This window comes from Cherax quadricarinatus, unplaced genomic scaffold (assembly GCF_038502225.1).
Source record: "Cherax quadricarinatus isolate ZL_2023a unplaced genomic scaffold, ASM3850222v1 Contig139, whole genome shotgun sequence".
In the NCBI taxonomy this organism is placed as follows: Eukaryota; Metazoa; Arthropoda; class Malacostraca; order Decapoda; family Parastacidae; genus Cherax; species Cherax quadricarinatus.
In genome coordinates, this window is record NW_027195165.1 from 172008 (window position 1) to 190697 (window position 18690).

The 18690-nt window shown below is 39.5% G+C and overlaps 1 protein-coding gene across 1 annotated transcript; it reads right to left on the minus strand.

The window, feature by feature from the left end:
- Positions 1–557: 557 nt before the first annotated feature.
- Positions 558–14944, minus strand: LOC138851223 (exonuclease GOR-like). Its single transcript, XM_070080084.1, has 2 exons — positions 14929–14944; positions 558–5620 (listed from the first exon to the last, which is right to left on the minus strand). The coding sequence occupies exon 2, from the start codon at positions 5587–5589 to the stop codon at positions 3979–3981; it is 1611 nt and encodes a 536-aa protein (XP_069936185.1). The 5' UTR covers positions 5590–5620; positions 14929–14944; the 3' UTR covers positions 558–3978.
- Between the last annotated feature and the right edge of the window lie 3746 nt (positions 14945–18690).

An 18690-nucleotide genomic window follows, 5' to 3' on the forward strand; every position in this document is an offset into this window, starting at 1 on the left:
TGTATCAAGATCCCCTTGCTAGCATCAAGAGACCTCCTTCATGTCATCTTAAAGAAGGTATCAAGAATATTGAAGGACCTTGATCACAGGGTTATTGATTCTTGGCCCTTGTGGGTTTAGTGCTTAGGTATGATTATAATATTGATCCTCGGATCAAACAGTTACTTTCAGTTTGTCGGACACTACGCAGATCAATCGGGCTGTGATGAATGTGTGGAGCAGCAAGCTACCAGTAGAAACAGCCTGTTTGACCAGGCTAGCACCAGACCAGCCTAGCCCAGGACCACCAGCAGCAACAGCCTGGTTGACTAGACAGCACCAGACCAGCCTGGTCCAGGACCACTAATAGTAACAGCCTAGTTGACCAGACAGCACTGGACTAGCCTGGTCCAGAACTACCAACAGCAACAACCTAGTTGACCAGACAGCACTGGACTAGCCTGATCCAGAACTACCAACAGCAACAACCTAGTTGACCAGGCAGCACCAGACCAGCCTGGTCCAGGACCACCAGCAGCAACAACCTAGTTGACCAGACAGCACCGGGCTCCAGGAGTAAAAAGACTTGACACTCCTCAAAGGTATATTTATTATTATTAATAACTGTAGTTACATTTTTTCTAATGCTTCCAAAATTATTAGTTATGGTGAAAGTATATGCCACCATTTATAATATATAAAATAAGTAGACAATCTTGTATCTTAACTTACCTTGTATCTTAACTTATCTTGTATCTTAACTTATCTTGTATCTTAACTTCTCTTGTATCTTAACTTATTTCTTGGGTAACATTGAAAATTGGGTTGGGCAAATATTTTGTTAGTGGGATGGATTGTGAAAGACCTGCCTAGTATGGGCCAACAGGCCTCCTGCAGTGTTGTTCCTTTCTTATGTTCTTATAAGTCAATAAAATATATATTATAACACTGTGACAGTTGGTAACAGCTGTTAGTGTTAGGTAAGATTTGTCAGGACACAAGACAAGTTTCATGACACGGGTCTTAAGTCATAAAATAACCCACAGGTGGAGCTTTAGGTCATCTGACCGAGGCCTTCCACTGGCTTACCTCTCCACCACTTAAAAAATTATGGATAAAACCAGTATACTTTTTTCTGGTGCCTTAGGGACCACAACAGTCCCATAAGAGAGTCTTCTTGCAAAATTATCCACTAAACCCATCAAGGAAGCCTCCTATAATACAAATAATTTAAAATAAGATACAGTGATACCCTGAGTTTCGTACATATTGTAATTTGTTCCAGAAGGCTGTTAGTGCCGTTACCAAACGAATTTGTTCCCATAAGAAATAATGTAAATTAGGTTAATCCGTTTCAGACCCCAAAAAATACACTTACATAAGCACTTACAATAATATACTTACAATAATACACTTACATAATTGTTCAAGATGGGAGCTGTACAACACTCGGGGTACCATTGTACTTTATTGCACCATGATACAATATACAGAGGTGACTTACATTTATTGCACCATGGTACAATATACAGAGGTGACTTACATTTATTGCACCATGGTACAATATACAGAGGTGACTTACATTTATTGCACCATGGTACAATATACAGAGGTGACTTACATTTATTGCACCATGGTACAATATACAGAGGTGACTTACATTTATTGCACCATGGTACAATATACAGAGGTGACTTACATTTATTGCACCATGGTACAATATACAGAGGTGACTTACATTTATTGCACCATGGTACAATATACAGAGGTGACTTACATTTATTGCACCATGGTACAATATACAGAGGTGACTTACATTTATTGCACCATGATACAATATACAGAGGTGACTTAAATTTAGGTGTACATGCAGAAAACCCTTAATATTCAGAGCATTTTGGGCAAACTTAAGACTAACTTAAGATTAATAAAGCAGTAATTGAGTGATTTTATGGATATAATCTCTAAGGTGATTGTAAATATAAATTTATATGTTTCTTGCAGTATATAAGTAATGGAGTTTATATATAATAAAGTACAGTGGACCCCCGGTTAACGATATTTTTTCACTCCAGAAGTGTGTTCAGGTGCCAGTACTGACCGAATTTGTTCCCATAAGGAATATTGTGAAGTAGATTAGTCCATTTCAGACCCCCAAACATACATAAATACACTTACATAATTGGTCGCATTCGGAGGTGATCGTTATGCGGGGGTCCACTGTATTAGGCTCAAAATAAAGTCAATACTTTGTAAAGCATTTTAAAGCAATAATGAGACAGAAAAATTAATTTCCGATAAAAGACACAAAAACTGTCCCTCACAGGAAAAAAAGTTGAATAATTTTTAGAGAAATTCTCATATAAATAACAAAAAAGGCACAATACCGTGACTGGAACGATACACAAATAACCCGCACATAAAAGAGAGAAGCTTACGACGACGTTTCGGTCCGACTTGGACCATTTACAAAGTGACTTTGTAAATGGTCCAAGTCGGACCGAAACGTCGCCGTAAGCTTCTCTTTTATGTGCAGGTTATTTGTGTATAATTCTCATAAAAGTTAGGAAAAGTATTTTTATATTTTTTTGTTAAGACTTTGGCTGTTTCCCACCAAGACTGAGTGACCCGAAAAAGAAGAAACACTTTCATCATCACTCACACCATCACTGTCTTGCCGATACTACATTTCAAAAGCTTAAAGAAATTTATAAGTTAGGAAAAGTAATGTGTTTTATTTCAAATAAAGTTTATATTTTTGTTTATAGGTTATCTTGCTAGGTTTACCTGGAGAGAGTTCCGGGGGTCAACGCCCCCGCGGCCCGGTCTGTGACCAGGCCTCCTTAGGTCAGTGTCCCAGGATGCGACCCACACCAGTCGACTAACACCCAGGTACCCATTTTACTGATGGGGAATATAGACAACAGGTGGAAAGAAACACGTCCAATGTTTCTACTCTGGCTGGGAATCGAACCCAGGCCCTCACCGTGTGAAGCCAGAGCGTTAACCACCAGGCCACCAGAGCCACCAGAGGTTAGTTTGGTGCAAAATTTAAAAAAAAAATTGACATGTCAAAAGTTGGTATAATTCAACTTTTTCTTAAGTGAGGGAAAGAAAGTTTGATGCGTCTAGAGTTACTGTATTTTACGGCGTTGAAGATGCTATTTTTTTCCGAAATAGGTCTCGAAAATTTACCCAGTGTCTTGGAGGCATTAATACCATTTATCTATTTTTTTCAAAAGTAAGTCAGTCAGAATTCTGGGTCGTCGTCAACGCCAGAGCATCTTGTTGCCGTAAAATATGGTATATATTAATTTTAATTATTTTTCTTCTTAAAAATGATGCATTAGTTAAAGGCTTTTATTTTTACAGACCGATGCCGTAAAGCAAATCACGGTACGTATTTTCACTTACCAGTGCATATAAAAGCCTAAAGACATTTTTACACTATCATTTATTAAGTGCACAGTAGTGCTAGGCCTAAAAACCATGCAAGAGTAAAAATAATAAATGATCGATGCAGCTCAAAGTACGCATCACTGCCGAAAATATTATGTAATAAATCTACTTGTTTCGGTGATGAATATGGTGAATATATAACTGATAACTTCTCAACAAAAACTTAATTTCCATCACAGTTGGTACAATCTTCAGGATACCACATACAGTAGTCTCCCCAGGCATCCCTGGGGGATACCTTCCAAGACCTGCCGTGGATGCCTGAAACTACGAATAGTAGTGAACCCCCATGTATAAGTTGTTTTTAATTTACATATGATAAAATTTAATTAATAAATTACACACAATAAGTGGAGAATTATCACTTTTTTACGGATGGGAAGCACTTCAAGGCTTCTCTTAGGTTTTGAACAACTGCCAACAGTACTTTGGGGTCATTATTTAGAAAAATTAAGGGTTATTTTCGGGCCACGGTAAACCTCGGAAACCGAATCCACAGATACAGAGGTTCCATTGTACATATAAACTGGTCGCACTTGTTTATACTGGTTGGCCACATTTGATCCGGACTAACTTCATGGTTGCATCAGCATCCCCACGACACTTTATGCCTGGGACCGTCCTGCATCTGTATGGCAGGAAGTCTTCCTTCAGGTACATCAGTGCCCTGCGGAACGGCAGCCCTTTTGGGTGTGGGTGAAGAATTGATGTATCTATGATATTGTCGTGTATAACTTTCAACCTCAGGAGGTCATTCTCCAGTCCATGGCCAACTAGGATGGTGCGGCTTCCCACCAGCTCAAGTAGTTTTTTGTGGACATGTTTTAGTCCGGTATTGACGCCTCTGAAGTCTTGTTCAGTAAGTCCAGAGTGTTCAGTGTTGTAGTCTACAATGGGTGCATCTGGCACCACCAGTGTTTCATAGACCACCTTGCAAGTGGAGTCTACCATGGAGATTGCCGCTACCTCCATACCATTCCTCGTGAAGACCATCTCGCAGTCTAGGGCGTAGATCCCCGGGTCAGAATTCTTGCTCTCCTTCGTGTATATAAAACCGTCTAGTTTGTCAGGCTCTATGTCTTGAGACACATGTTGGGGTGCCGTCTTGCAAGGCCTTGATATGCCTCGTCCAATGCAACACGGAAAATAAGGCTTATAGCCATTGGTTCGCCTTTTCACATGGTAAGAACACTGCGATTTGACAGCCGGATGTCCGTCACTTCTGATACGAAATTTTGACATGCAGCGCTTGCAGGTGCGCTTGTCCGGTGCAGGAGCGACGGTGCAATAGCTCAGATTGCTGAGCAAATTGCACAGTTGAGCTTTGCCCTTTTGAGAGCCTTCTGGACGAGGATAGTTAAGACGCTTTAGATCACTCTCGGACAACTTGTAGCTCTCGGCCCGCTGGTAAAATGCTTCATTTACTGTACTTGGCATTATCTTGCTTGCAGCATCTGCACTTGCCATGTCTATCTTGCTTGCTGCAGCATCTGCACTCACCATGTCTATCTTGCTTGCTGCAGCATCTGCACTCACCATGTCTATCTTGCTTGCTGCAGCATCTGCACTCACCATGTCTATCTTGCTTGCTGCAGCATCTGCACTCACCATGTCTATCTTGCTTGCTGCAGCATCTGCACTCACCATGTCTATCTTGCTTGCTGCAGCATCTGCACTCACCATGTCTATCTTGCTTGCTGCAGCATCTGCACTCACCATGTCTATCTTGCTTGCTGCAGCATCTGCACTCACCATGTCTATCTTGCTTGCTGCAGCATCTGCACTCACCATGTCTATCTTGCTTGCTGCAGCATCTGCACTCACCATGTCTATCTTGCTTGCTGCAGCATCTGCACTCACCATGTCTATCTTGCTTGCTGCAGCATCTGCACTCACCATGTCTATCTTGCTTGCTGCAGCATCTGCACTTGCCATGTCTATCTTGCTTGCTGCAGCATCTGCACTCGCCATGTCTATCTTGCTTGCTGCAGCATCTGCACTCACCATGTCTATCTTGCTTGCTGCAGCATCTGCACTCACCATGTCTATCTTGCTTGCTGCAGCATCTGCACTCGCCATGTCTATCTTGCTTGCTGCAGCATCTGCACTCGCCATGTCTATCTTGCTTGCTGCAGCATCTGCACTCACCATGTCTATCTTATTCACCGACACTACAGCTTCACTGTGGAAAAACATTAAAATAGTTTATAATGTGCTCAAGAACTTTATGAAGCCTTAGGACCTTTATCAAGACTTAATACTACAGATGCTCCTTATTATTTTTTTTTTTTTTATTATCACACTGGCCGATTCCCACCAAGGCAGGGTGGCCACCAAGGCAGGGTGGCCACCAAGGCAGGGTGGCCCACCAAGGCAGGGTGGCCCACCAAGGCAGGGTGGCCACCAAGGCAGGGTGGCCCGAAAAAGAAAAACTTTCACCATCATTCACTCCATCACTGTCTTGCCAGAAGGGTGCTTTACACTACAGTTTTTAAACTGCAACATTAACACCCCTCCTTCAGAGTGCAGGCACTGTACTTCCCACCTCCAGAGTGCAGGCACTGTACTTCCCACCACCAGAGTGCAGGCACTGTACTTCCCACCACCAGAGTGCAGGCACTGTACTTCCCACCACCAGAGTGCAGGCACTGTACTTCCCACCACCAGAGTGCAGGCACTGTACTTCCCACCACCAGAGTGCAGGCACTGTACTTCCCACCTCCAGGATTCAAGTTCAGCTAACCTGAATCCCTTCATAAATGTTACTTTGCTCACACTCCAACAGCACGTCAAGTATTAAAAACCATTCGTCTCCATTCACTCCTATTATTATTACAATAATAATAATAATAGTACATGTACAGTGGAACCTCGTTTTTCGGCCGTAATCTGTTCCAGAAGGTCGGCCTAAATTAGAAGCAATGTTTCCCATAAGAATTAATGTGAATACAATTAATTACTGGCAGTTTGGAGAGATATGTTGAGTGTTTTTATACGTATATACTTCTAAACTGTTGTATTCTTGGCACCTCTGCAAAAACAGTGATAATGTGTGAAGTGTTGAATAATGAAAGTTTTTTCTTTTTGGGGATTTTCTTTCTCTTTGGGTCACCCTGCCTCGGTGGGAGACGGCCGACTTGTTGAAAGAAAAACAAAAAAACAAAAAAAAAAAATCCATTCCAGACACCCAAAAATGTGAACAAAAAATACGTTTTTCAAAGATTAATTATAGTTTTACATACACAAAACAATGAGAACTAAATAAAATAAATAAATGAACATTTAAATCACTATTACATACCTTTATTGAAGACTCTAGTTGGCTTATGGAAAACAGGTTAGGAGAGAGGGAAGACATTATTTTTTGGAAGGGGAATCCCCGTCCATAAAGACTTCAGGTATCAAAGCCCTCTCCGGGGCTTTGGTAAGCCTGTCTTTCATAAGCTTGTATCCTGGCAGTGCCTTTTCCTCCTACGTGATGTAAGTCCTCTTTGGCATTTTTTTTTTCCGAGAAAATTGCGTTTGTTTCAGCGTTTACTGCACTAGTGATCTAATGTAGTTAGCCTCTCAATAACTCTGTTTTCTCTTGTACCTCAGAAGGGGAAGTATGGGAAGCTATGGTCAGAGGGATAATTACTTTACCTCAGGAGTGACAGCGACCGCCTGCCATATAATGACATATTTTATTCATTCTAGAGTATATACCATGTTTCTATGTTGTTTATTATGTCACATTAGATCAATTGTGATAGATAAATAAGCTGTAGAGTTGAGATTAATATTGAATAATATTCTGTCGCTTGAATAATATTGAATGATATTCTGTCGAGATCCACATACAACTGCCTTGCCTTTTCACAAATGATCGTCTCTGAAACACTATCACCTGCTAATTGGTTTTCCCCGATCCACAACAACAGCAAAAATTCCGTCGAAAAATTGGCCTAAATATAAATCAGCTGATAAATGCAGCGGCCGTAAAATAAGGTTCCACTGTACTAAATTCAGCATGATACAGTAAGTCCTCAGCTGATAAATACATCGAGAATTTCCTGTTTTGTTTATAATAATATACACAATAATTATTATTTTTATAATTAAAAAGAAGTGCTAAACCTACCAGGGCAGTACAGCGCTGTAATATATATATACTATCCACAATACAGAAGACTCTCAGCGTGTTTATAAGTCAAATTCCCTTCAAGGAAGGTTCCTTGATGTTGGTGAGAGGCTCTTGATTTAGGGAATTGGATCTGTGCTCCAGTTCCCCGAAGTAAGTCTGAATGCCTTCCACATCCCCCCCCCCCCCAGTCGCTGTATAATCCTAAGGGTTTAGCGCTTCCCCCTTGATTATAATAATAATAAGTCAAATTCAAAATGAAATTCAAATTTATTTATTTCTCTGCAAGTAGTACATTAAGATTATATTTACAATAACGGGTTGCAGTACAAAGAGGCACTGTTAGGCCTAGGCATTGTGGGCAGACTTAATTTAATGGTTTACTTGACTCAAGAAATCGTAATGACACGATTGCAAATAAACCATACCCGCGGGTTCAGTCCCGGCCGGGGGTATGGTTTAATGGTTTACTGACCATCTGACACTAAACAAATTGATCATACTTGTACAGTAGTTCTATTAATTATAAATGAATCTAATTTATATAAACCAAAGGATATATTTATATATCCAAAAATATTTTTTGTAAAATATGTTTCAGTAATATTACTGCCAACAATGGACAATATTACTGCCAACAATGGACAATATTACTGCCAACAATGGACAATATTACTGCCAACAATGGACAATATTACTGCCAACAATGGACAATATTACTGTCAACAATGGACAATATTACTGTCAACAATGGACAATATTACTGTCAACAATGGACAATATTACTGCCAACAATGGACAATATTACTGTCAACAATGGACAATATTACTGCCAACAATGGACAATATTACTGTCAACAATGGACAATATTACTGCCAACAATGGACAATATTACTGCCAACAATGGACAATATTACTGCCAACAATGGACAATATTACTGTCAACAATGGACAATATTACTGCCAACAATGGACAATATTACTGTCAACAATGGACAATATTACTGCCAACAATGGACAATATTACTGTCAACAATGGACAATATTACTGTCAACAATGGACAATATTACTGCCAACAATGGACATTATATTGCCAACTGGACAATATTACTGCCAACAATGGACAATATTACTGCCAACATTTTACTGTCAACAATGTACAATATTACTTTCAACAATGGACAATATTACTGTCAACAATGGACAATATTACTGTCAACAATGGACAATATTACTGTCAACAATGGACAATATTACTGTCAACAATGGACAATATTACTGTCAACAACAGACAATATTACTGTCAACAATGGACAATATTACTGTCAACAATGGACAATATTACTGTCAACAACGGACAATATTACTGTCAACAATGGACAATATTACTGCCAACAATGGACAATATTACTGCCAACAATGGACAATATTACTGTCAACAATGGACAATATTACTGCCAACAATGGACAATATTACTGCCAACAATGGACAATATTACTGACAATATTACTCAACAATGGACAATATGTCAACTGCCAACAATGGACAATATTACTGTCAACAATGGACAATATTACTGCCAACAATGGACAATATTACTGCCAACAATGACAATATTACTGTCAACAATGGACAATATTACTGCCAACAATGGACAATATTACTGTCAACAATGGACAATATTACTGACAATATTACTGCCAACAATGGACAATATTACTGCCAACAATGGACAATATTACTGCCAACAATGGACAATATTACTGTCAACAATGGACATATTACTGTCAACAATGACAATATTACTCAACAATGGACAATATTACTGCCAACAATGGACAATATTACTGTCAACAATGGACAATATTACTGCCAACAATGGACAATATTACTGCCAACAATGGACAATATTACTGCCAACAATGGACAATATTACTGCCAACAATGGACAATATACTACAATGGACAATATTACTGCCAACAATGGACAATATTACTGCCAACAATGGACAATATTACTGTCAACAATGGACAATATTACTGCCAACAATGGACAATATTACTGTCAACAATGGACAATATTACTGTCAACAATGGACAATATTACTGCCAACAATGGACAATATTACTGCCAACAATGGACAATATTACTGTCAACAATGGACAATATTACTGCCAACAATGGACAATATTACTGTCAACAATGGACAATATTACTGTCAACAATGGACAATATTACTGTCAACAATGGACAATATTACTGTCAACAATGGACAATATTACTGCCAACAATGGACAATATTACTGCCAACAATGGACAATATTACTGTCAACAATGGACAATATTACTGTCAACAATGGACAATATTACTGTCAACAATGGACAATATTACTGCCAACAATGGACAATATTACTGTCAACAATGGACAATATTACTGTCAACAATGGACAATATTACTGCCAACAATGGACAATATTACTGCCAACAATGGACAATATTACTGCCAACAATGGACAATATTACTGTCAACAATGGACAATATTACTGCCAACAATGGACAATATTACTGCCAACAATGGACAATATTACTGCCAACAATGGACAATATTACTGTACAATGACAATATTACTGTCAACAATGGACAATATTACTACAATGACAATATTACTCAACAATGGACAATATTACTGCCAACAATGCCAACAATGGACAATATTACTGTCAACAATGGACAATATTACTGTCAACAATGGACAATATTACTGCCAACAATGGACAATATTACTGCCAACAATGGACAATATTACTGTCAACAATGGACAATATTACTGTCAACAATGGACAATATTACTGTCAACAATGGACAATATTACTGTCAACAATGGACAATATTACTGCCAACAATGGACAATATTACTGTCAACAATGGACAATATTACTGCCAACAATGGACAATATTACTGTCAACAATGGACAATATTACTGTCAACAATGGACAATATTACTGTCAACAATGACAATATTACTGCCAACAATGGACAATATTACTGTCAACAATGGACAATATACTGCCAACAATGGCCAACAATGGACAATATTACTGTCAACAATGGACAATATTACTGGACATATTACTGTCAACAATGACAATATTACTGTCAACAATGGACAATATTACTACAATGACAATATTACTCAACAATGGACATTACTGCCAACAATTACAATGCCAACAATGGACAATATTACTGCCAACAATGGACAATATTACTGCCAACAATGGACAATATTACTGCCAACAATGGACAATATTACTGTCAACAATGGACAATATTACTGTCAACAATGGACAATATTACTGCCAACAATGGACAATATTACTGCCAACAATGGACAATATTACTGTCAACAATGGACAATATTACTGTCAACAATGGACAATATTACTGTCAACAATGGACAATATTACTGTCAACAATGGACAATATTACTGTCAACAATGGACAATATTACTGTCAACAATGGACAATATTACTGTCAACAATGGACAATATTACTGTCAACAATGGACAATATTACTGTCAACAATGGACAATATTACTGTCAACAATGGACAATATTACTGTCAACAATGGACAATATTTGCCAACTGACAATATTACTGTCAACAATGGACAATATTACTGTACAATGACAATATTACTCAACAATGGACAATATTACTGTCAACAATGACAATATTACCAACAATGGACAATATTACTGCCAACAATGGACAATATTACTGCCAACAATGGACAATATTACCAACAATGGACAATATTACTGTCAACAATGGACAATATTACCAACAATGGACAATATTACTGTCAACAATGGACAATATTACTGCCAACAATGGACAATATTACTGTCAACAATGGACAATATTACTGTCAACAATGGACAATATTACTGTCAACAATGGACAATATTACTGCCAACAATGGACAATATTACTGTCAACAATGGACAATATTACTGCCAACAATGGACAATATTACTGTCAACAATGGACAATATTACTGTCAACAATGGACAATATTACTGTCAACAATGGACAATATTACTGTCAACAATGGACAATATTACTGTCAACAATGGACAATATTACTGTCAACAATGGACAATATTACTGTCAACAATGGACAATATTACTGTCAACAATGGACAATATTACTGTCAACAATGGACAATATTACTGTCAACAATGGACAATATTACTGCCAACAATGGACAATATTACTGTCAACAATGGACAATATTACTGTCAACAATGGACAATATTACTGTCAACAATGGACAATATTACTGTCAACAATGGACAATATTACTGTCAACAATGGACAATATTACTGTCAACAATGGACAATATTACTGCCAACAATGGACAATATTACTGTCAACAATGGACAATATTACTGCCAACAATGGACAATATTACTGCCAACAATGGACAATATTACTGTCAACAATGGACAATATTACTGCCAACAATGGACAATATTACTGCCAACAATGGACAATATTACTGCCAACAATGGACAATATTACTGTCAACAATGACAATATTACCAACAATGGACAATATTACTGTACAATGACAATATTACTCAACAATGGACAATATTACTGCCAACAATGGACAATATTACTGCCAACAATGGACAATATTACTGTCAACAATGGACAATATTACTGCCAACAATGGACAATATTACTGTACAATGGCTGTCAACAATGGACAATATTACTGTCAACAATGGACAATATTACTGTCAACAATGGACAATATTACTGCCAACAATGGACAATATTACTGTCAACAATGGACAATATTACTGCCAAGAATGGTCAACAATGGACAATATTACTGCCAAGAATGGACAATATTACTGTCAAGAATGGACAATATTACTGCCAACAATGACAATATTACTGACAATGGACAATATTACTGTACAATGACAATATTACCAACAATGGACAATATTACTGTCAACAATGGACAATATTACCAACAATGGACAATATTACTGTCAACAATGGACAATATTACTGCCAACAATGGACAAATACTGTCAACAATGGACAATATTACTGTCAACAATGGACATATTACTGTACAATGCCAACAATGGACATATACTGTACAATGGACAATATTACTGCCAACAATGGACAATATTACTGCCAACAATGGACAATATTACTGTCAACAATGGTCAACAATGGACAATATTACTGTCAACAATGGACATATACTGTCAACAATGCTGTCAACAATGGACAATATTACTGTCAACAATGGACAATATTACTGTCAACAATGGACAATATTACTGCCAACAATGGACATATATGTCAACAATGCTGTCAACAATGGACAATATTACTGTCAACAATGGACAATATTACTGCCAACAATGGACAATATTACTGCCAACAATGGACAATATTACTGCCAACAATGGACAATATTACTGTCAACAATGACAATATTACTGTCAACAATGGACAATATTACTGTCAACAATGGACAATATTACTGTCAACAATGGACAATATTACTGTCAACAATGGACAATATTACTGCCAACAATGGACAATATTACTGCCAACAATGGACAATATTACTGCCAACAATGGACAATATTACTGTCAACAATGGACAATATTACTGTCAACAATGGACAATATTACTGTCAACAATGGACAATATTACTGCCAACAATGGACAATATTACTGTCAACAATGGACAATATTACTGCCAACAATGGACATATATGTCAACAATGGCCAACAATGGACATATACTGTCAACAATGCCAACAATGGACAATATTACTGTCAACAATGGACAATATACTACAATGACAATATTACCAACAATCTACAATATTACTGTCAACAATGACAATATTACTGTCAACAATGGACAATATTACTGCCAACAATGGACAATATTACTGTACAATGACAATATTACCAACAATGGACAATATTACTGCCAACAATGACAATATTACTGCCAACAATGGACAATATTACTGTCAACAATGGACAATATTACTGCCAACAATGGACAATATTACTGCCAACAATGGACAATATTACTGTCAACAATGGACAATATTACTGTCAACAATGGACAATATTACTGTCAACAATGGACAATATTACTGCCAACAATGGACAATATTACTGTCAACAATGGACAAATAGGCTCAGAAGTATGTTAGGCATATAATAGGTTTATCTGAGGCATATAATAGGTTTATCTTAGGCATATAATAGGTTTATCTGAGGCATATAATAGGTTTATCTTAGGCATATAATAGGTTTATCTGAGGCATATAATAGGTTTATCTTAGGCATATAATAGGTTTATCTTAAGATTAATTTTGAACATAGTGTCTTAGGTGAGTGTAAATATATAAATTTAGTTACAGTGAATACCAGAGAAGTGAATACCAATGGTCCAGGTTACAGTGTTACAATGTTCTGATTACTTTATAATGTTCCAATTACTTTATAATGTTAAGATAAGATAAGATAAGATTTCGTTCGGATTTTTAACCCCGGAGGGTTAGCCACCCAGGATAACCCAAGAAAGTCAGTGCGTCATCGAGGACTGTCTAACTTATTTCCATTGTGGTCCTTAATCTTGTCCCCCAGGATGCCACCCACACCAGTCCACTAACACCCAGGTACCTATTTGCTGCTAGGTGAACAGCACAACAGGTGTAAGGAAACGTGTCGAATGTTTCCACCCGCCGGGAATCGAACCCGGGCCCTCTGTGTGTGAAGCGGGAACTTCAGCCACCAGACCACCGGGCTAGACGTTGATCCAAGGCAGCCAGCATTGTTAATATCTCTAGTAAGGCTGATGTATGAAGGGGATGAGATGAAAACCTGTAAACCTTCTCCCTGAAAGCTGGCTGCCTTGGATCAAACGTGTAGCGCAAGCTGGGCACCAAGGTATTGTCCAGTGTGGGTAGATTGGTATAGCACTGCGTACCTTGTTCCAAGGTTCGTAGGTTCGAGTCTCCTTCAGCCAGAGATCAGTGTTTGTGTATATTTCGCCTGCTCTTGCGAATTCCTTGTATATATACACTAATATACATTATATATAACGTTTACCTTGATATAGAGAGCAGTGATATATATATATATTAAATTATTATATATAAGGGTTATCTTGATATAGAGCAGTGATGTATATATATATACACTAATATACATTATATATAAGGGTTACCTTGATATAGAGAGCAGTGATGTATATATATACACACTAATATACATTATATATAAGGGTTACCTTGATATAGCGAGCAGTGATGTATATATATACACTATACATTATATATAAGGGTTACCTTGATATAGAGAGCAGTGATGTATATATATACACACTAATATACATTATATATAAGGGTTACCTTGATATAGAGAGCAGTGATGTATATATATACACACTAATATACATTATATATAAGGGTTACCTTGATATAGCGAGCAGTGATGTATATATATACACTAATATACATTATATATAAGGGTTACCTTGATATAGCGAGCAGTGATGTATATATATACACACTAATATACATTATATATAAGGGTTACCTTGATATAGAGAGCAGTGATGTATATATATACACACTAATATACATTATATATAAGGGTTACCTTGATATAGAGAGCAGTGATGTATATATATACACTAATATACATTATATATAAGGGTTACCTTGATATAGAGAGCAGTGATGTATATATATACACTAATATACATTATATATAAGGGTTACCTTGATATAGCGAGCAGTGATGTATATATATACACTAATATACATTATATATAAGGGTTACCTTGATATAGAGAGCAGTGATGTATATATATACACTAATATACATCATATAAGGGTTACCTTGATATAGCGAGCAGTGATGTATATATACACACTAATATACATTATATATAAGGGTTACCTTGATATAGAGAGCAGTGATGTATATATACACACTAATATACATATATAAGGGTTACCTTGATATAGAGAGCAGTGATGTATATATACACACTAATATACATCATATAAGGGTTACCTTGATATAGAGAGCAGTGATGTATATATACACACTAATATACATCATATAAGGGTTACCTTGATATAGAGAGCAGTGATGTATATATACACACTAATATACATCATATAAGGGTTACCTTGATATAGAGAGCAGTGATGTATATATACACACTAATATACATCATATAAGGGTTACCTTGATATAGAGAGCAGTGATGTATATATACACACTAATATACATCATATAAGGGTTACCTTGATATAGAGAGCAGTGATGTATATATATACACACTAATATACATCATATAAGGGTTACCTTGATATAGCGAGCAGTGATGGTGTTGTAGTGAGGGATCCCCGGCAGTTACTGTAGTGACGCTGTCACCACGGCCACTCTAGAACGGATATACAACACGTACTGTACAGGCCGTCACCAAGGCTCTTGACTCACAGGAAGTGGAGCTACTATCACCCATCAATAATAATTATGATAATAATACTAATAAAATATTTAATATTTATTAATATAGTGCAATAATAATAATAATGATAACTTTGACTTATACCCACAGTGTGGGTGTTGTAGTGTCTGCCCACAGTGTGGGTGTTGTAGTGTCTGCCCACAGTGTGGGTGTTGTAGTGTCTGCCCACAGTGTGGGTGTTGTAGTGTCTGCCCACAGTGTGGGTGTTGTAGTGTCTGCCCACAGTGTGGGTGTTGTAGTGTCTGCCCACAGTGTGGGTGTTGTAGTGTCTGCCCACAGTGTGGGTGTTGTAGTGTCTGCCCACAGTGTGGGTGTTGTAGTGTCTGCCCACAGTGTGGGTGTTGTAGTGTCTGCCCACAGTGTGGGTGTTGTAGTGTCTGCCCACAGTGTGGGTGTTGTAGTGTCTGCCCACAGTGTGGGTGTTGTAGTGTCTGCCCACAGTGTGGGTGTTGTAGTGTCTGCCCACAGTGTGGGTGTTGTAGTGTCTGCCCACAGTGTGGGTGTTGTAGTGTCTGCCCACAGTGTGGGTGTTGTAGTGTCTGCCCACAGTGTGGGTGTTGTAGTGTCTGCCCACAGTGTGGGTGTTGTAGTGTCTGCCCACAGTGTGGGTGTTGTAGTGTCTGCCCACAGTGTGGGTGTTGTAGTGTCTACCCACAGTGTGGTTGCTGTAGTGTCTGCCCACAGTGTGGGTGTTGTAGTGTCTGCCCACAGTGTGGGTGTTGTAGTGTCTGCCCACAGTGTGGGTGTTGTAGTGTCTGCCCACAGTGTGGGTGTTGTAGTGTCTCTACCCACAGTGTGGGTGTTGTAGTGTCTGCCCACAGTGTGGGTGTTGTAGTGTCTGCCCACAGTGTGGGTGTTGTAGTGTCTGCCCACAGTGTGGGTGTTGTAGTGTCTGCCCACAGTGTGGGTGTTGTAGTGTCTGCCCACAGTGTGGGTGTTGTAGTGTCTGCCCACAGTGTGGGTGTTGTAGTGTCTGCCCACAGTGTGGGTGTTGTAGTGTCTGCCCACAGTGTGGGTGTTGTAGTGTCTGCCCACAGTGTGGGTGTTGTAGTGTCTGCCCACAGTGTGGGTGTTGTAGTGTCTGCCCACAGTGTGGGTGTTGTAGTGTCTGCCCACAGTGTGGGTGTTGTAGTGTCTGCCCACAGTGTGGGTGTTGTAGTGTCTGCCCACAGTGTGGGTGTTGTAGTGTCTGCCCACAGTGTGGGTGTTGTAGTGTCTGCCCACAGTGTGGGTGTTGTAGTGTCTGCCCACAGTGTGGGTGTTGTAGTGTCTGCCCACAGTGTGGGTGTTGTAGTGTCTGCCCACAGTGTGGGTGTTGTAGTGTCTGCCCACAGTGTGGGTGTTGTAGTGTCTACCCACAGTGTGGGTGTTGTAGTGTCTACCCACAGTGTGGGTGTTGTAGTGTCTGCCCACAGTGTGGGTGTTGTAGTGTCTGCCCACAGTGTGGGTGTTGTAGTGTCTGCCCACAGTGTGGGTGTTGTAGTGTCTGCCCACAGTGTGGGTGTTGTAGTGTCTGCTCACGGTGTGGGTGTTGTAGTGTCTACCCACAGTGTGGGTGTTGTAGTGTCTGCCCACAGTGTGGGTGTTGTAGTGTCTGCCCACAGTGTGGGTGTTGTAGTGTCTGCCCACAGTGTGGGTGTTGTAGTGTCTGCCCACAGTGTGGGTGTTGTAGTGTCTGCTCACTGTCCCACAGTGTGGGTGTTGTAGTGTCTGCCCACAGTGTGGGTGGTGTAGTGTCTGCCCACAGTGTGGGTGTTGTAGTGTCTGCCCACAGTGTGGGTGTTGTAGTGTCTGCCCACAGTGTGGGTGTTGTAGTGTCTGCCCACAGTGTGGGTGTTGTAGTGTCTGCCCACAGTGTGGGTGTTGTAGTGTCTGCCCACAGTGTGGGTGTTGTAGTGTCTGCCCACAGTGTGGGTGTTGTAGTGTCTGCCCACAGTGTGGGTGTTGTAGTGTCTGCCCACAGTGTGGGTGTTGTAGTGTCTGCCCACAGTGTGGGTGTTGTAGTGTCTGCCCACAGTGTGGGTGTTGTAGTGTCTGCCCACAGTGTGGGTGTTGTAGTGTCTGCCCACAGTGTGGGTGTTGTGTCTGCCCACAGTGTGGTGTTGTAGTGTCTGCCCCACAGTGTGGGTGTTGTAGTGTCTGCCCACAGTGTGGGTGTTGTAGTGTCTGCCCACAGTGTGGGTGTTGTAGTGTCTGCCCACAGTGTGGGGTGTTGTAGTGTCTGCCCACAGTGTGGGTGTTGTAGTGTCTGCCCACAGTGTGGGTGTTGTAGTGTCTGCCCACAGTGTGGGTGTTGTAGTGTCTGCCCACAGTGTGGGTGTTGTAGTGTCTGCCCACAGTGTGGGTGTTGTAGTGTCTGCCCACAGTGTGGGTGTTGTAGTGTCTGCCCACAGTGTGGGTGTTGTAGTGTCTGCCCACAGTGTGGGTGTTGTAGTGTCTGCCCACAGTGTGGGTGTTGTAGTGTCTGCCCACAGTGTGGGTGTTGTAGTGTCTGCCCACAGTGTGGGT